The 18,751-nt window shown below is 48.2% G+C and overlaps 1 protein-coding gene across 1 annotated transcript in view; it reads right to left on the bottom strand.

The window, feature by feature from the left end:
* Positions 1-6,255: 6,255 nt before the first annotated feature.
* MARCO (macrophage receptor with collagenous structure) overlaps positions 6,256-18,751 on the bottom strand; it is a gene marked incomplete at its 3' end in the record, with an annotated part of 31,877 nt that continues 19,381 nt past the window's right edge. The window contains exons 12-15 of the mRNA XM_084254538.1: positions 10,266-10,310; positions 9,223-9,321; positions 8,069-8,245; positions 6,256-6,386 (exon numbers count right to left, since the gene is read on the bottom strand). Coding sequence (XP_084110664.1) covers positions 6,256-6,386; positions 8,069-8,245; positions 9,223-9,321; positions 10,266-10,310 — 452 coding nt within the window. The remainder of the gene's footprint in view (positions 6,387-8,068; positions 8,246-9,222; positions 9,322-10,265; positions 10,311-18,751) is intronic.

Below are 18,751 nucleotides of genomic sequence, written 5' to 3' on the forward strand. Positions count from 1 at the left end.
CAACTGATCCTCACAGAGACTCTGAAAGGAAAGAACTGCTACTGTCTTTACTTATAAATGAAGACCTGTTACTTGGCAGCACCTGGACACTAACCCAGGCAGTCTGAGTGCTGGACCTTCTTTATTACTCCATGTCTACAGCTGAGTCAGGAAGTGCTTTCTGGACTTGTCCTGCTGGGCAGAGGAACCTTAGGGGGGCTTGTGTACAGACTGTCCTTTGAAGGCTCTGCTATCCCTGCCCTGTTCAGCCAGCCCACTTAGTGCTGGTATTTGCTGTGTAGGCCACAACCAGGCCACAAATTCTCCTGGAAGAGATTCGAATCAGGAGCGAGAATTATTTCAAGTCAACTGCACAGCCAAGCCTCAGATAGCAGTGTCACTCAGAGGTTAGAAGGTCACTCTCAACCTTGGACGGCCTCAGCCCTGCTCCACACCCAGCCCTGCTCTCTGGAAGTTGAGGGTGCTGTTATGCTAATTTTATACAGTTCCTCTTTAGCCCTGAGTTCAGCCACCAATCAGCCACAGAGCCAGTGAGCTGACACTGTAGCCATGTGCTGTGGCCCCAGCTGGTCTGAGCAGGACATTTCCTCAGCTTAACCCAGCTCAGCCTAAGGGTTTATCAGAGGAAGCACCTGGGAGAAGTGTGGGCTATAACAACTCTCCTTCATCTGACTGGCATCAGACAGACCTGGGTTCCTTTAGTGTGTGGCCCCCATCAGGTTAATCTTACCAATTAATGATCTTACTACTGTATAACCTTCCCAATGCCCAGTAGCTCTAAGCCACAACCCTGTGTGATTGCTCACAAGTTATGCAGTTGTTGGCACTTAATTCTTCTGATATGGGCCAGGCCTGGCCAGTCTCAGCTGGATTTACACACACACACACACACACACACACACACACACACCCTCCCCCAGGCCAGGCTTGCTTTTATGACATGGAGGGAACAGAGCGCAAAACAGTGACCGACCCAGCTTTAGATGAGCTCTGCTGCTAACTTACCTTGAATCTAAGGGTGGTGAATTGGAGCCATCTGACACATGACTTAATCTTCTGTGACTCAGTTTGCTCATTTATAAGAGGGGAATATTACCAGTTGCATCCTGTGACGCTCTAGTCTGCTGTGTGCGTCAGGTGGGGCCATATGTGGGGTCACAGGGGAGGGGTTGGGAAAAAGTTTATTAATCTCACAAGTCCTAGAGAGAGTCTCTGCACTCTGGAGGGAGTCACATGCTGAGGGAGCAAGCTCAGTCAAGCAATGGGAGGTGAGAGAGAGAGAGCAATTGAGAGAGGCAGTACCCTTGGACAAGAGGCTTTATCAGGGGCCTCCTTGGTGGTGCAAGGGGTTAAGTCTCAGCACTATGAAGCTATCCGCAGCCACTGCAGCACAAGTTCGATCCCCCACCAGGAAGCCAACCCACATATTGCCAAGCAGACCTCGCCTGTCTCGCTGCTCCCCTCAGCAGTGTATTTCAGTCAATCCACCTGTTCTGTTCCCCACTCTGTCTCTGGTGAATCTTCTCACACCACCCCCTCTCCTCCATACCTCTGGCCTATATCCCAGCTCTTAGTATGCATAAATAAATAAATAAATCTTAGGGAAAAAAGAGCATTTATCAGGAATCAGGGCAGGGTGCATGAGCAAAAGGTGAGAGAAGATTCCCTTGGCTCATTTGAATGTTACTAGGTCACAGCTAGGGTAGGGTCAGAAAGGGAACTTAGGTCAAGGCACCTGGCTACCTCAGCGGTGCTCATAGTCTGTGGGGATGTCCAGGCAGCAGAAAATATGAACTTCTCTAATTTACAATTCAGCTAGTAAAACGTGGGCCCTAAGATCTTATTTATAAACTGCAAAAGGCCAAGGATTTGATTTGTTTTCGGAGAAAACCATTCTTCATATCTGGGAAACTGTTTAAATGGGGTCTTTAGTCACGGTAATTAAAAAGAGTATGATGTACACCTCCATCTGAGAAAAGACTATGAAGCAGTCGCTGTCCAGAGGAGCTAAGTGCTCTACTTAGCATTCCTTCATCCCTTCATTTATCCATGCAACCGCCATTCACATGGTGAGGGAGTCATTCTGTTAGGGGGAAAAGGATGTCCCAAAGCAAATTCCATATAGGCTTTGTGGACTCCACCCCCACCCCAGGTCAAAGCCAAAGACACTGGGAACTCCAAATCCCATCACCACCAAAGGGAAGGTGGCTGGGACCTGAGGGTGGGGTTAAGCAGCCAGGTGGATACAAAAGGCAGACACGTGGGCTTTGGGGCTCTCTCCATTTCTGGGCTCTCGGCCAGCTCGCAGCGTCCGGCCAGCTCTGAGAGTGACTTTGGGTTTCCAGGTCGTCGGATCGGGTAGGACGCATTAAAGACTTTATTTCCCTATTTTCTCCCTGAGTTGTACATTTTCCTTATTTCTTTTTCTCTTGTAAATAAACCTTTTATTAACCCTTAAAAAAAAACACACACACAAAAAAACAAGCTGTTATAGAGCCACCCCGATATTAAACGGGTTCCTGGCTGTGGGTCCTCACCCGCGCGCTTTAAAGGGACTTATGAATACTCTACTACAGACACACACAAAAGGGTTAATAAAAGGTTTATTTACAAGAGAAAAAGAAATAGGGAAAATGTACAACTCAGGGAGAAAATAGGGAAATAAAGTCTTTAATGCGTCCTACCCGATCCGACGACCTGGAAACCCAAAGTCACTCTCAGAGCTGGCCGGATGCTGCGAGCTGGCGGAGAGCCAAAAATGGGGGAACCCCAAAGCCCATGTGTCTGCCTTTTGTATCCACCTGGCTGCTTAACCCCACCCTCAGGTCCCAGCCATCTTGCCTTTGGTGGTGATGGGATTTGGAGTTCCCAGTGTCTTTGGCTTTGACCTGGGGTGGGGGTGGAGTCCACAAAGCCTATATGGAATTTGCTTTGGGACATCCTTTTCCCCCCTAACAATTCCAGATGTATTTATCGTGTAGGGACTGTTAGGGGGAAATGATGTCCTGAGCTAATCCCATGCAGGCTTTGTGGACCCCACCCCCACTCCAGACTAAAGCCATCAAGACATTGGGAAAGACAAATCCCATCACCACCAAGGGGAAGGTGGCTGGGACCTGAGGGTGGAGTTGGGCAGCCAGGTTGGATATATAAACCAAACACGTGGGCCTTGGGGCTCTCTGGCTCGCGATTGCTCACCTCCCGGCTTCACGGCTCCTGGCTGGCGGCCAACTCTCAGAGTGCCATTTTGGGATTCCTGATCGGCAGATCGGGTAGGACTCATTTAAAACTTTGTCTCCCACTTTTCTCCCAGAGCTGTACATTTCCTCATTTCCCCTTCCCTTGTAAATAAACCTTTTATTAACCTTTCACGTGTGCCTGCAGTAGAGCATTGATAAGTCCTTTTAAGTGCGTGGGTGAGGACCCACAGTCAGGCACCCCGTTTTGTATCGGGATTGCTCTACAACAGGACCACTGCATAAGAGAAACTGCATGAACACAGGCTTGGATATAATAGAGAGGAAATGAAACAAGAAGGTTGCTGAAGCCTGTGTGAGTCATTGTCAGGGCCATTTCCATGGTGATGAGTTGGGTCCACTGCCCAAGTGAATGGGGAGCCACCAATGGCTTTAGACAGGGAGTGGCATGGTTAGCTTTGTAATTTCTAAAGATCTCTCGGACTGCTGTATGGAGATCAGTGCATGGTTGGTGGAGCGCTGTAGAGGGGAGAGATTAGTTCGAAGACATTCCAAGCATCCAGACCTGGATCACTGTGCTGACAGAGATGGAGAGAATTGTATGGACTAGAGAGAATTGGAGAGGCAGAATGAGCGAGGACCTGGGGCCTGGTGCATGATGGGGAAGGGAGGGGGAGCCACAGCATTTGACAGTCAGTTTCTGTCTTGGGCACTGGGTGAAGGGAACCACTGGCTGACAGCAAACACAGGAAGGCAGAAAAGAAGTCACGTTTTAGCTGCCTGACCTTTGAGGTACCTTTGTGGAGGCGGTTCGTTGACAGTTAGATATATGACAGGAGCTGAGGAGCTGGGTCTGCACTCAAAGTGTGATCGGGCAGTCACAGATCAGACACGAAACCCAAAGCCATGGAAGGCTGTGCTGAGTGCTCACAGCCTCTCTCTGGGCTTGATTGCTATGGTAGTGGTGGACGGCCCAGACTCTGTAAGGATTTTTGGCTATTGTGTGTCCATAAATTGTTTATTCCTGTGGAAAGATGATGATGTGTGTGTGCATGTGTGTGACAGAAAGAGACAGAGAGAAAGGCACAGAGACCAGGTACACGAACACATCCCCAAGAAAGGAGCAAGCGTCCCTGAGGCAGAAATCAGTCTCTCCCTCCACGACTCTTCTTTCGAGGAGGCAGATGCTGGAATAAGAACTGCAGCTGGAGGGATTAGGCCTCAGACAGCCAGGAAGACCCTCCCCTCTCCCATGTCTCTCCATTTTCTTTTCTCACCATCTACCAATGAGGGACAAGGGCCTTTCCTGTTTGCACATCTCAGATCTCCTTTACTTAAAAGGCTATAATCAAGTCATCTAGGCTTGGCTTTTGATAAGCTAAACAGAAAAAATTAGAAAATCGTTTCTCCTTTCAACTCTATTTTCATGGCTCTCACTTCCTATGGAGATTCAGGAAATCAGCTTTGAGATTCTGATCAGAGATGACATCTTCGTTTCAGGCAGTACCTGTTCTTTCCTTCCCTTGGGCAAGACAAAAACAAAAAACATCTTGGGAGATAAGGAACAGGATTTGAGAAGGGAGTGCTATAAGGCATGTGAGTTACACATTTGCAAAATAATATACCCCAGAACCCCTGATATGACTTAAAATGTTTTTTCAGTCTGACCCTACCACGCCCAAGTCCCATGCTCAGAAAAACATACATCACCCTAGAGGTTTCTGCCACGTGAAAACAGGCAGCTTTCAAGCCCTGCTTGCACACTCCCCTCTCTGCCAAGGGCCAGAGTCCTCTGTCCCTGCCAGTGCTACTGCTTGTGCTGGAATTATGGGTTGCATTGTATGGGAGGCTCTGCTTGGCGTCTTGAGGGGAGGAAACAGCTATCCTGCTGGGGGCTGTCCTGTGTGGGCTGTCTTTGGGCGGGGAGCTGTCCTGAGGGGGCTGTCCTAGGAAGGCTGTCCTGGAGAGCCTGTCTTGGGTGGGGCTGTCCTGGAGGAGCTGCCCTGGGGGGCTGCCTGAGGGGGTGGGGAGCTGTTCTTGTGGGGGGGAGGGGAGTTGTCCTGGGGGTGCTGTGTTGCTGGGGGCTATCTGAGGGTGACTGTTGAGTGGGGGGCTGTCCTGCTGAGAGATATCCTGGGGGAGCTGTCCTGCTGGGGGCTGCTCTCACCCTGTCCGGTCCTAAGCAGAGCTCACACACTTGGGCCACTCCATCTCTCAGCCCTTCCATGTGTTCCTTCCCAGGTTCTGGCCTTCTGACCTCGGCACTGCCTGTTACAATTGACGCTGGGCAATCTTTTCTTCTATCGGAGGCTGAGCGCCTCCTGAGCAAGTGGGAATGACGATACCCCAGACTCAGAGTCACCTCAGAGTCACCTCACATGTGCGTCTCTCCCGGGTTCAAATTCACTTGAATTATTTACAACCTGGGGTGTGCCCCCAAGATAAGAGAGACCAGGGAGTGCGTGATTGTACTCAATCTCTATCCCAGGGGAAGACAGAAAAGGGAGAGGGAAGCAATGCTTCTATTCAGTTGTTCCCTCAATAAATATTTACTGAACCCCTGCAGGGGTGAATAAAACAGACAAAAGTCCTGGCATTTATGGAGTGCACATTCTATTGAGAACTAATTCTCACCTTAAAGGTATTATTCTTATTTCTCATGCAGCATGGGCCAAACTATACACCAACCTCTTTATTTACTGGTGAGTGATCTGATACCTGAGGGAAAGATACTGGCTCTGAAGGATTAAGGGATGGTTGTGGTACTGTTGACTGAAGGTGATCTCCACCTTTTGCATTGCATTTAGATGCTCCCTGTAGCCCCGCCCTTCCTGCAGATCTAAATTGAGACTGCATTGTCCCTTTGTGCATGGGCCTGTGAGAACTCAAGGAAAGGGTCTGCATTGAGTAGGCACATCAGTAAGAGACTGGGGAGCAAGCTCAGTGATTTCAGCCTCAGCCAATGATTATTCCAGGTACTACTCTGAGCTTTATTAGCAACTGCATCCCATTCTTGAGGGTTAGCCTCCACTGAGTGGGCTGAGTGGAAGGCTGAGAATCAACTGCAGTCTACACCGGCATCCTCATGGTGTCCGCAGTTGTGAGAACCCCAGGATTTCTTGTTGCAATACCACAGGCTCACCTCTGACCCTTGACAGGCAACATTATCCAGCCAGATCTGTCCAGTGCCTAGATATAGAGAAAACAAGGAGGGACAGGAGAGTAGGGCGGGTCAAAGTCTCATCCAAGTATTTAACATTTAGTCCAAGCATTATTTGAAATCTCTTCCCATGGCCTCCCAGCATTTATCTCTTCCTTGCAAATGTATAACAGCCATATCCATCTTCCTCAAATGTCTTTTTAACCATGCCATCCCTAGCTCTGAGGCATTCACACCTTGTTCAAACACCCTTCCTTCTAATAGACTTGATTTCAGACCAAGAGATCAGAAGAAAACAGTTGGATTGTGTGATTACTATAATTTATACTACAGTGTGACAATCTACATGAAGAAAATGTATTTTTTTTTTTAGTATTTTTTTTTTCATAGAAGAACTGGGGTGTAGGCCATAAGTAGGGGGGGTGAGAAGATTCACCAGAGACAAAGTGGGCCACAAAATAGTCAGATCTACTGAAATACACTGCTGAGGGGAGCAGATGTCGTGAGACAGGAGAGGTCTGCTGTGCCATGTGGGTTAGCTCCCTGGCTGCGGATTGAACTCAGGTGTGGGGATGTCACAGTGGTAGTGCTGGGACTTAACCCCTAGGCCACCAGGGAGGCCCAAGGAAAGTGTATTTTATTTTATTATTTATTTATTTAAGATTTATTTATTTATTTATTTATTTATTTATACATACAAGCACTGGGTACAGTCAGAAGCATGGGAGGGTGAGAGAATTCACCAGAGCCAGAGTGGGGAGCAGAGCAGGCAGAAGGCCTGAAGTACACTGCTGAGGGGAGCAGCAGGCGGCAGGAGAGGTCTGCGCGCCATGTGGGACCGTCCTCCGGTGGCCGGGGAGCAGCCGGGGATCGAACTGGCACTGCAGAGGCTGTGGGCAGCTTCACAACCCAGCGCTCAACCGCTAAGCCACTGGGGAGGCCCAGGAAAGTGTATTTTAAAGGAAGATGTGTATTAATAATCCAACTGGGCTCAGATTAAAAAGCTGGTATCACCTTTGGGATGAAGTAAAAACAGACCAGTTAGGGGCAGGAACAAGAGAATCTAGCTGTTGTCCTGGGTCAGCTCTTACCACCTAAGAAATAGTCTCAGTCCACGGACATAACTCCTTTACTGAAAATTTGTAATTTTTGCTCACAGACATAAGCTAAGTCTTGAGGACCCCAGGATGTCGTTCCAAAACTTATTTTTGAAAGTGTCTGCCCTGGTTTACTTTCTCTTCTCTCCTCACCTCCTTAAAGATGATCACTGCTTGGGCAGTCTAGGCCTCTAGTTGCCAGAAGATGGGATGAATGCTGTGTCTGCAACTTCTCTGCTGTCCCTGTAGCCCCCACACCTCAGCTGTCTTTGAGAGAGCCACGCCCCGCCAACACCCATTACCTTGTGGCATTCTGACCTTGGGGCTAGTCAGGCATTGACCCAAACAGGACCAGCACAGCCCCAAGCAAGCCTTTGCCACCACAGTGGGGAAAAGGAGACAGCTTCTTTCTCCCAGGACTGTCAAACTGGAGACAGATAAGCCTGGGTCCCTGAGTGGCAGGAATTCTCAGTTGCCTGAACCAATCCTTTTCTTTTAATCCAAGCCAAATGAGTCACTTTCAAATAAAGGGTGTCAACACCCTCCAGCTCCCAGGAGACAAAGTCCACTTCAGCACCTCAAAGAAGGAGGCTCCTGGATGACAACTCACTTACCACTTTGCACATTGTAAAGGGCTGTTCCCGAGGAGAAACCCAGCATACGGCAGAAGACAGTGGCATCGTTATTGTCCCAGTCATCATCGCAAATTGTCCCCCAGACCCCATTATAGAAGACTTCAGCCCGGCCCCGGGACTTAGATCCGATGATCCTGGCGAGTGCTTGGTTTTCACCTGGCAATAAAGAAAGCACACGTGGGAGAGGCGAGCCAAGTGGTCTGGGCTGGCGTGAGGCATGCTTTTCATTTGGACACGATGCTTCTGGGGCTGGTCTTGCCAATCCAGCAGACCGTGCCCTGCCTTGTGTTGGTAGTGAGAAAAAAGAGAAAAGATAAGAAAAGAGAAAAGAAGGGAGAGAGGGAAGGAGAGAGAAAGGGAAGGGGAGAGAAGCGAAGGAAGGAGAACTCTTGTGTGGCGGCCGCACCCCACAGGCACATTCAAGGGATGACGCCACCAGCTTCTCCCAAAGGTGAGGCACTTTCCTGAGAACCAAGTGTCTCTCCCCTACCACACACACAATCTTCAGGTCTAGAGTTTACTCAAAAGCACAAATTAGAGAGAATAGAAATAGCCTTTACCTCTTTCACCCTTTTCTCCCTGTGCTCCTTTTTGGCCCGGAGACCCTGCCATGTGGAGAAGAAACACATCATTGATAAAAGTCAAGCCAGGATCTCCTCACCCACCTTTGCCAGCAGTGCAGAAGAGTAAGGAGTGAGGGGGCATCAGAGTCTCTCCTTGGGCTTTGCTGGTGATCTGGCATTGTGGGCAATGCATATGCCAGGGGCACCAGTGGTTGAGCAAGAAGAAATGGCCCAAGGTATGGCAGGAAGGAGTCGAGCTAGATGAGTGAGGATGTTTCACAGGTAAGGGGCACAGGGTGGGATGGAAGCATCTCCTTGGTGGAGAGATCCGGTCAGCCCTGGAAGCTGCGCTGGGGTGTGGCTGGGCGGTGTGCAGGCACATGCGCACAGGGTGCTCGCCGAGTGCCAGAGCTGCGCCCTCCACCTCTCTGGGTGCACAGTGTCCAGGGCAGTCCTGGGACAGGACTTGGCACAGAACCAGGAAACTTCTACCCTCCTGGTGCCCCAGACTCCCACGCCCCTTAAACAGGGCCTCTTCTTAGCCCTACAAAGCAGAAGCAGAGGGCTTACCTGTCACTCCTGGTTCTCCCTTTGCACCGACTGGTCCAGGTGCACCAGTGAAGCCTGGCAGCCCTGGGGTTCCCTTTTCTCCCTTCATGCCTGCAGAGCCTGAAGAGAGAGCGGTTACTGGTGTCAGATGTCCATGGGGGCCGACAATCTTGGAGTAAAAACTGACCTGTCCGGAACAACCAGGTTTCCCCTGTGATGGGTCTGAATGTTCAGCTGTGTCTGTTCCCACTAGGGGTCGGGGGTGGGGAGCTGCTCCACTCTGGAGTCTGCTCTGGTGTAAATGCTGGAGGAGAGCATGTTGACAGGATTCAGAGATTGTTGGTTCCCAGGGGGCTGCACACTTGTCTATAAGTTCTGCCCACTCTGGAAGAAATTGCTAGAATGTTTCTAGGCCTCAATGTATTTAGCAAATTAAAATAGCAATAGAATATCCAGCTGAGGAGGAAAAAAGTCTGCTCAAAACATTTGCCTGAGAAGTTTGACTTTAGCAAGCATTAGGGTGGGGCCCTTGAGAAGACGGGGAGTGCTGGGGCAGATGCCCACGTCAGTAACCAATTCCACACAAGGGATTGGCAAATGAGGGTCACCATGAGAATAGTCTACAGAGAAGCAGGAGCTCAGGAGAACCCAGAGGGGGTCACAGGGAAGATGGAGAGGAAGCAAAGCAGACACATGGAAGCAGATAGACCTTGCAAGCCACCTGGGAACTGGAGAGGTGCCGGCCCCGCGTGGATGTGCACCCCAAAGGCACCATCTGATTGCCAACTTCCCAGATGTTGTTGACCTCACCACGCTCAGCCCCTGCCCCTCTCCTGATGGCCCTCAGGTTACTGAAATCCTGGTCTTCCCAGGTCTTCTAGATTTATCCTCCTTCAGCAGTGTAACCTGAGGTTTCAGTGACAGAGCCTCAACCAGGATAGGCCCCAGACATGGTGGGGGAAGGTCACAGCCTTGCATCAAAGTCAATGAGACCCACCCTTCCAGCACGTGCACTTTCCGGTCATCCTTGCTGGAAATTAAAATCAAGCCAGCCCTTTCTTTACCTGGAACTCCTGCTTCTCCTTTTGTTCCTTTCTGTCCTTGGAGTCCTAAGATCAAAATACAAAAAAGAGAAGATAATAAAACTCAGATATGAGACACTTTTAATCTTAGACAACCTCTACTTTTTGTCTGATTAATGGAGATGGAAAGAGACATTGATTCTCCACGATCATTTAAAGCCTCTTCAGCAAAGCGTGAAAGGAGACAAACTGCAGATGAAAGGGGGCGTGTGTTGGGGTGAAATAGAAGCGTGTTGGCTATGGCGCCTGGGTCAGACAGACCCCTGTTCACTTCTTTGTGCAGTAGTAACCTGACTTGGTGCCTACGTGCCATGACCAACCTTCCTGTTGCACTTTATTAGAAAATAATTGAGAGCTATTTTGAAATAGTTATCTTCATTTATAAAGGACCGTGGTGGGGACTCGGTGGCCACCAGGAGCTTTGGGGGTCCTCACCCACAGTAGATGTTCCATAACATTTGTTTATCTCACTGTGGCTAAGATTCGTCTGACTAAAGGGTCTCATGTCCAGGAAATGGAAAAATAATTGGTACAATAATTGCCGATGCGTCTATTTGTAGAATTAATGGAAAAGATCCTTCGTCCCTTCTTTTCCTCTCTCTCCCTCCCTCCGTCCATCTCTCCTTCTTGCTTTCCTTCCCTCCTTTCCCCCCACCCACCCCTTTATACACTCACTTCCATGGGCCCACTGCACCCAGCACCAGGCCTGATCTCTGTGGGATACTCACCTGTTGGTTTAGCAACATCGCAGTCTCTCATACTTACATGCCAATTTGATTTTATTTCAGAGAGGGGACTCTCCAAAAGTCACACAAACTTGGGGAAATGAAAGCTCATTATTGACATGAGGAAAAAGTTACTAGAGGGTTAGAGGGGAAAGCAAATAGCTAGCTACTCGTGGGAGGCAGTGCTCATCAGCTCGCCCTTGACAAGGATTCAGTCCCACATGAGTCCAGCCTAAATTGAAGATCTACCCCTTGGTGATCACCAGAAACAACAGGGAACTCAGCTACCCTCCTTGACAATGGCCTGGGGAGAGCTCCTACCTCCAGATGTTTCTGCCTCCTGACTATCTTGAGCACCTACTGTGTGCTGGTGAATGGTGGGCAGACAAAAGACCTGGCAGGACTCTCAGGACCCTTCTTGGAATAATGAGCAAGAGGAGTCCTGGCTCCTGGCAGCAGTCAGATGTAAAGTTGGGCACTGTCTGGGGAGGAGGGTTGGGGGCCAAGTAACAGGAGGCTGCTACTGCAGGTGTCAGCACCAAGAGAGATGGGGGGCAGTGGAAGAAGCTGAAAGAGCAGCTACTTCAGCCCCTCATTTGAGGGACTTGTCTCCATAACAAGAGGTGATGCTACCTTAGAGGTCAGACCCTGGCAGGTCTAGCCACCCCCAGGCCATCTGTGCACACCACTCTGCCCCTCACCACTTAGGCCCCCTGGAGGGCGTAGATCCAGCTGATAAAGCCTGATACCATGTCACATGTCCTGGCCTGGCAAGCCTTCTCCCCGGATGGTGCATTTTCTTCCAGGCAGCGCAGAGGCAGAGGCAGACGTCCTGGACTTGTGTCTGCCTCTGGGGCTTGGAGCAGGGAGTTACCCTCCCCGAGCCTCACCTTCCTTCCCTATGTTTCCTGGCCACCTGCATGTGAGACTGAAGTGAGGTCTGCTGGGACAAGCACTGACACTCATGTCTGGCAAGTGCTCAATAAATAGTGCCATGAGGCCCCTGTGGACCTGTTTGCTCACGACTGTCTCCCCTCCAGGTATGCAGCACCCTGCACACTTCAGAGAAGCCTTAGTGTGGGCTCTGGGCTTGCCCCCAGACTGCCGTGGAAACTTTTGCTGTTGACCTGAGTTTGCCCAGCTGAGGTGGCAGATGTTTCCTCTTTGAGTCTGAACAGCATGTGTCAAGATGAGAGAGAAGACATATTCGGAAACATCTCTTTGGTTGTTATTGAACAGAAAAAAGGTTCATATGTAGGCCCTTGGCTCTCTCAGCCTGCATCTCTTCCTTCAGAGACTGTCCCTAGAAGCAAGGTTCGGGGACTTCAGGCAATGCAACCTCCCCTTACTGCCCACCCTCCAAAAGACATGCCCTTCGCCAGCTGCCTCCACAGTGCCAAACAGCAAATATCCTGTGTAGACAGGAACCAAAGGGAAGCCCCTACTCACTAGGTCCCTGCCCCCCGTGGCCTCACCCTCCCAACTTCATTTTCACACCCTCCCTTTCAGCCCCTCAGCCCCTGGGAACTCAGTGTCTGCTGCTGTGGGCCTGTGCCAGACACCCTGCCAGGGGGTTTACATACACTGCCCTCTTCTATCAGCTGCCACATTCAGATGCTGGGTGATTGATGCAAGGTCACACAGGGAATGAGAGGTGAAGTGGGGATTGGAACTCAGTCTCAGCCTCCTGCTGGAGCCTCCTGTTTTTCACCAGCGTACCAGCTCACTCCTTCCTGGAATTTTGCATCCAGTTCTGAAGACACTCCGGTCCCACATGGGCCATCCCGCCCCAAATGAGCAGTAAAAACCGAGTGTGCATTAGAATCACCTGCACAGGACTTGTTAAAAAACAGCTTATGGTCCTCCCTGGTGGCGCAAGGGGTTAAGACGCAACCTATGAAGCTCTCCACAGCCACTGAAGCACGAGTTCGATCCCTGAGCAGGAAGCAACCCACATGGCACAGCAGACCTCTCCTGATCACCCGCTGCTCCCCTCAGCAGTGTATTTCAGTCGATCTGCCTGTCCTGTTTCCCACTATGTCTCTGGTGAATCCTCTCACCCACCACACTCTGGCCTGTACCCCAGTTCTTGTATGAATAAATAAATAAATCTTTAAAAAAAAAAAAAACAGCTTACTAGCTCCCTTCCCCACCCCACCTTCCAACTGAGCCTCTGATTTGGTGACTGGGATGGGGATCTGAGTTTCTGCATTTCAAACAAGTTCCCAAATGACACTGCTGCTGCTGGTCAGGGGACCATGCTTTGAGTAGCAGTCCCCTAGACGCAGCTCACTCATTCATAAGGGAGCTCAGAACTTGCCTGTGAGCCTACCTCTGAGGGACTCACAGTCCCTCCTGCATCTGAGCTCTTCTAGAACCTGTTGGCCCCTGATAAAATGCTCTCTGATATGTGTATAAAGGGTGTCAGTTTTGTCTTCAAAACTGTCCTTTCTGTGGGAAGGAGATTGGAACTGAGTTTTGTGTAACTTCTCTCCAAGCCTCACTGGACTCTGAGTGACTGTGCTGGAACTAATTGATGGAGGGACTAGTAACTACTTCACTATAAATCAAGGCAACATCCTGACTGGATAAGGGAGAGGGAGAAATGACTGAAAAGTAGGATCTAGAAGTGCAGGCTATAAAATGACATTGGGAAGCAAATGAATGCTGAGTTTTTCCTTTTAACCATGAGCAGCCTGGATTTTCCTGATATCACAAACTGATACACTGAGAGGGCCCCAAATACTTATTTATTGTTATTTATTTACTTACCTATTTTTGTTGTTTGTTTTATTAAATATTTATTATTTAGAGAAATGATTTCTGCCAAGAAAATAATTTTCGTAGGAAGCACATGCCTCCCTATTATTTAATGTTCAATTGGTTTTCTAACTAAAATCTTGGGATGTTCTTGCTCCAAGAAGAAATGCCTATTTTGATAATAGAGACAGAGTGCTATCAAGCTGGCTGAGACCTAGATGTTCTAGACTACTTGTCATACTCCACAGAGGAGTGTCAATTACCTACAACTGTCACCTGGCTACTCAGCCACAAGTCCATGTTGAGGCACAGATCTCCTTACTCCAACTTAATGGTAAAATCCCCAGTACCTTAGAAAGCTTCTGGAAATACCATCCTGACCTACAGGCTAAATGCAGCCTGGAAAATTTAGGCTTAATTTCATAACTGACAAAATGAATTGTGTGGCAAGAATTAAGATGGTGCGTCGGGAAATCAAAATTGGGATTTGTGTAGATTTCTGTAAATGACTCTAAGAAACATAAAGGAAAATGAGGGAAAGTTTTGTAAGTGATAATTTAATAATATAATTTAGTAGAATTTAATAATTCTTGGGAAATGGAATTAAGTGAGTTATTATATTCACCACATAGGGCTTAATTGCTATTGTGGATTATTTGCTGCTTCTCTTTAAAAATAAGACATCTTACTATAGAGAAAAAAATAGATTTCAAGTTATCTGCATACTGACTGTGCAGCAAAAGGAAAATAAAAGGACATAGAAAATGCCAATTCTTGTTATATTTTATTTTTTTTTTTTTTTTTTTTTAATATTTTTTTTTTTTTTTATAGAGGCATGCTTTATTTGTTTTGCTGGTTTGTTTTGTTTTTTGTTTTGTTTATACATGCACTGGGTACAGTCAGAAGCGCGGGAGGGTGAGAGAATTCACCAGAGCCAGAGCAGGGAGCAGAGCAGACAGAAGGACCGAAGTACACTGCTGAGGGGAGCAGCGGGCGGCAGGAGAGGTCTGCGCGCCATGTGGGACCCTCCTCCAGTGGCCTGGGAGCAGCCGGGGATCGAACCGGCGCCGCAGAGGCCGCGGGCAGCTTCGCAACCCAGCGCTCAACCGCTGCGCCACCGGGGAGGCCCTCTTGTTATATTTTAGACATGAAGCCTGTTGAGATGCAGAATTCCTGATCAGATTTGTGTTTTAGAGCTTAAATGTTTGAGCAGTTTTAGCATCATTTCACAAGGTAGAAAGGGTAGAAAGAAAATGCCATGCTTATAGGTTGAAGTGAATCTCCTTTATTCCAAACAAACTATTTTTCAAAATGACTAAAGGATTTAGAGTTAAAATGAGTTTTGTTTGCATAATCAAATGATCTTGCAATTGTCTGAAGATCAATGGTTAGGAAAAACTAAGTGTTGGAGGTTGTTAAATGCTGTTTTAGAGACAGTGAAGGAAAGTTCTGCTGAGTGATAATGCCCTGTCACTTAAAGAACTAAGCAGTTTATCTCCCCAGCAGAATGGAAGGAGTTTCCTCTTCCCTGTCTTTAACCTGAGATGATGCCTCTCTCAAGAGGCTCCAACAAAAGGACACATTTTGGGCTTCCCTGGTGGCATTGGGGTTAAGTCTCAGCACTGTCACCAGTGTGGCGTGAGTTTGATCCCTGGTCAGGGAGCTAGCCCACATGGCTCAGCAGACCTCCTCCTGTTCTCCTCCCTACTCTGTCTCTGATGAATCCTCTCACCCACTGTACTTCCAGCCTGTACTCCAGTTCTTCTATGCAAAAATAAATAAATAAATCTAAAAAAAAAAAAGAGGACACATTCCATTGGCCGTGGTGACTGTTCACTGACACATCTGGTGACTGAATCAGAATTTATTCATATACCCTGGGGTAGGAGGTGAGGGCAATGCTCATTTCTCTTAAGTCTTATACTCTATGGCCTCCTATACAATACAAACTGGAAAAGCACAATTTTGGCAACAGACTTTGGAGTCATCATATATTAACTGGGAAACTGAGGAAAGTTCACACTGTGGGAGTCTTTGTCTCCTTGAATGGAAGGTGAGATGATGAAACTCAGGTGTGTGGATATATGAATGAAGATGTGGGGATCAAACATCAAACATGGGGTCTGATCAGAGGTATCCCAAACAGTAGTAACCAGACTACTTGTGATCTGATAATGAAGCAGAATCCAAGCACTGTGCTCCCTCTGTTTTCATCCAATATGGCTACATATTCTCTTGAAAGATTAATGATTTTATTTACAGAATGGGAAATACATCAGTTTGAAAATCTGGCTTGATATAATGGAAACTGGACAAACCCATAGTACTCTAGCTTGGGGAATACCAACATCCTGACATTGAAAATTATGCATTATCTTCCATCATGAGAAATCTTGGCTCTCATGCACCCCTTGTTCTCCCAATTTAGAAATCTTATCTCTCCAAAACTCATTAACCCGTGACTTCAGGATGATATATCAGGCTGGCCACAATTAGCCAGATGATGGTCCTATGGGAATTCCCTTCTGAGATGTCCATGTGACCTTGCCAATTACTTGATCAAGGAAACATTTGGATTTGTGCGGGAAACCTGTGCATTTTACATATGTTGTAATTATCACATGCCCCAAATTGAAAATGTAATTCATCTTGTTTACCGGGCAGTCAAAATTAATAAACAACCCTTAGAACTTGCCAGCTTGGTATTCACCACTAGACCTGATTGATGGAGATGCCTGTAAGAGTGTTCTACAGATATGCAGGGCTCAGTAATAGAGTTAAAATAGCTCCCAGATGTGGGCCAGAAGTGTCCATGCTAACGTGGGGGTCTTGGGTAAATGATGAAGAGTCACAACAAGGCCTGAGAGCTCTGTTTCTTGTAAGAGTAGAAGAAGCTGCTGCAGCTTCTGTTCTGACCCTTCCTGGACTGAGATGAGAGGAGGAAGTGTCGCTCACCAGGGTACCATGACAGGGGAGATGCTTCCTCAGGCTTCCTGAGGAGGAAGACCCCTTGATCAAGAGTAATGGGTAAGGTCTTAAGCTTTGGGTTGGCTGGACCTGACTATATCTATCACTGACTGCCTAACTTTGGGCAAGTTACTGTGAAAAAGTGTTAAGAAGAATAACTTTTAGACTATAACTCCAAATTAGCGGTTACTAGGAGGGAATGAGGCCGGTCAATTACACAGTAAAAGATAGAACTGGACTTAATGTAGTATATACAGACATTGATTTAGAATAATGCACAACTTGAAGCGAGTGTTCTAATGCAATGTTACTTCAATAATAAAAAAGACAAAAACTGTTCATCCCCTTGGGTTATCATGACCACCTAGAGCTGCTCTTATGATGCAAACCCTCCCAGGTTGCAGAGTGACAGGCAAGATCCCCTACCCTTGGACAGTGGAGACATGGGCTGGAGTACTGGGAAGCAGACTCAGTGCCTCCTGTGGGGAAATCATGTTTTACTACCAATACTCTAGTCAAGAACCAGGGACACCAACCTAATGGGCAATGGATGGGGGTTGGGGGCCTACTGGTTCATAACTGAGAGAAGAAAGCCCTCATTACCGTGAAACTGAGGAGGAAACTCGGGGGCAAGAAAGCCTCAGGCCCCAAAGACAAATATCCCAAGATTTGGAAGAGGGAAATATGAGCTCAGAAAGAGGCAGCCAACATGTCACCCTCATCACCACACTCCGATGGAGCCTTTCTGGCTTTCTGGTGGCACCTGCATGGCATCAGGGAGCGGAGCCCTGGCCTGTACTGACATACAAGCCATGAAAAAGAAATCAGCTCTGAGGCTGTATGAACTGGGCGGACAGCAGCCATACGAGCTGCCGATGCAGTGGGTCCCAACAACCTTCAAGAAAATCCCAAAGGTGGAGGCCTCAGAGTCCAAGACCAGCCAAGAGGTGGCTTCCCAACCCTCTAGCCAGTTCCTTACTCTCTGTCACATGCCAACCTTAGACTCCAAGGACACCAACTTATAAAGCCTCCCTCTTCCATGGCTTCTCTGCTTGAGACTTCTTCCCCTCCCAGCTCTGTGACCTTCTCGACTCAAGCTCTTATGTCACCCATGCACTGGTCTGCCTTTTGCAACCCCAAGAGACTGGAATCACTGTGAACTTGAAGCATTAAACAGAACTAAGTCACATTTGTTTAAAGACTCAATCAATCAAAGGGGCCTCCCCTGGTGGCACAGCGGTTGAACGCTGGGCTGTGAAGCTGCCCACAGCCTCTACAGCACCGGTTCGATCCCCAGCCACTGGTGAGAGTACCACATGGCACGAGAGTACCACATGGTCTGAGAGTACCACAGACCTCTCCTGCCACGCCCGCTGCTCCCCTTCGCAGTGTATTTCCTCAGTCTTCCTGTTTTGCTCCCTGCTCTGGCTCTGGTGAATTCTCTCACCCTCCTGTGCTTCTGACTGTACCCAGTGCTTGTATAAATAAATAAATTAATTAAAAAAAAAGACTCAATCAGCACTGCCCTTGATCAATGAAAATGGAGAGAATCAATGAATGCTACGTGTCTGTAGCATGGCCATGGGGTGAGGGTGTCTGGCATGACCTTCTGCTCTGGCAGAGAAGGGAGCTGCAACAGGTTGTCCACATACACCCTAGCCAGACAACTGCCCTTCTGAAACACCCTGCAATGCCCCCTCAGCTCCTGCCTTGCACTGGCTCTTCTCTATGCAAATGCCCATACAGGAGGATGTCTCACACTGCCTGGCATCATTCTGTTTGTCTGTACGTGTCCTGTATGTCTGAGAGTAGGAATAGGTGTCATGCATCATGGGGGACCAGTACCTAACGAGGTAGTTCAGACTTTCTAGGTCCTTGTAGGGGCCCAGACTTAGTGACTACACAAAATGGTTGGTTTATAAAAAATTACAAAATTAATGGTTTATAAAGCAGAGCACATCGCTATGACAGATTAAAACCGAAACTAAGTTGTTATGATGGTTTATAAATTAACCT

The sequence above is a fragment of the Talpa europaea genome, assembly GCF_964194135.1.
Source record: "Talpa europaea genome assembly, chromosome: 1".
Classification (NCBI taxonomy): Eukaryota; Metazoa; Chordata; class Mammalia; order Eulipotyphla; family Talpidae; genus Talpa; species Talpa europaea.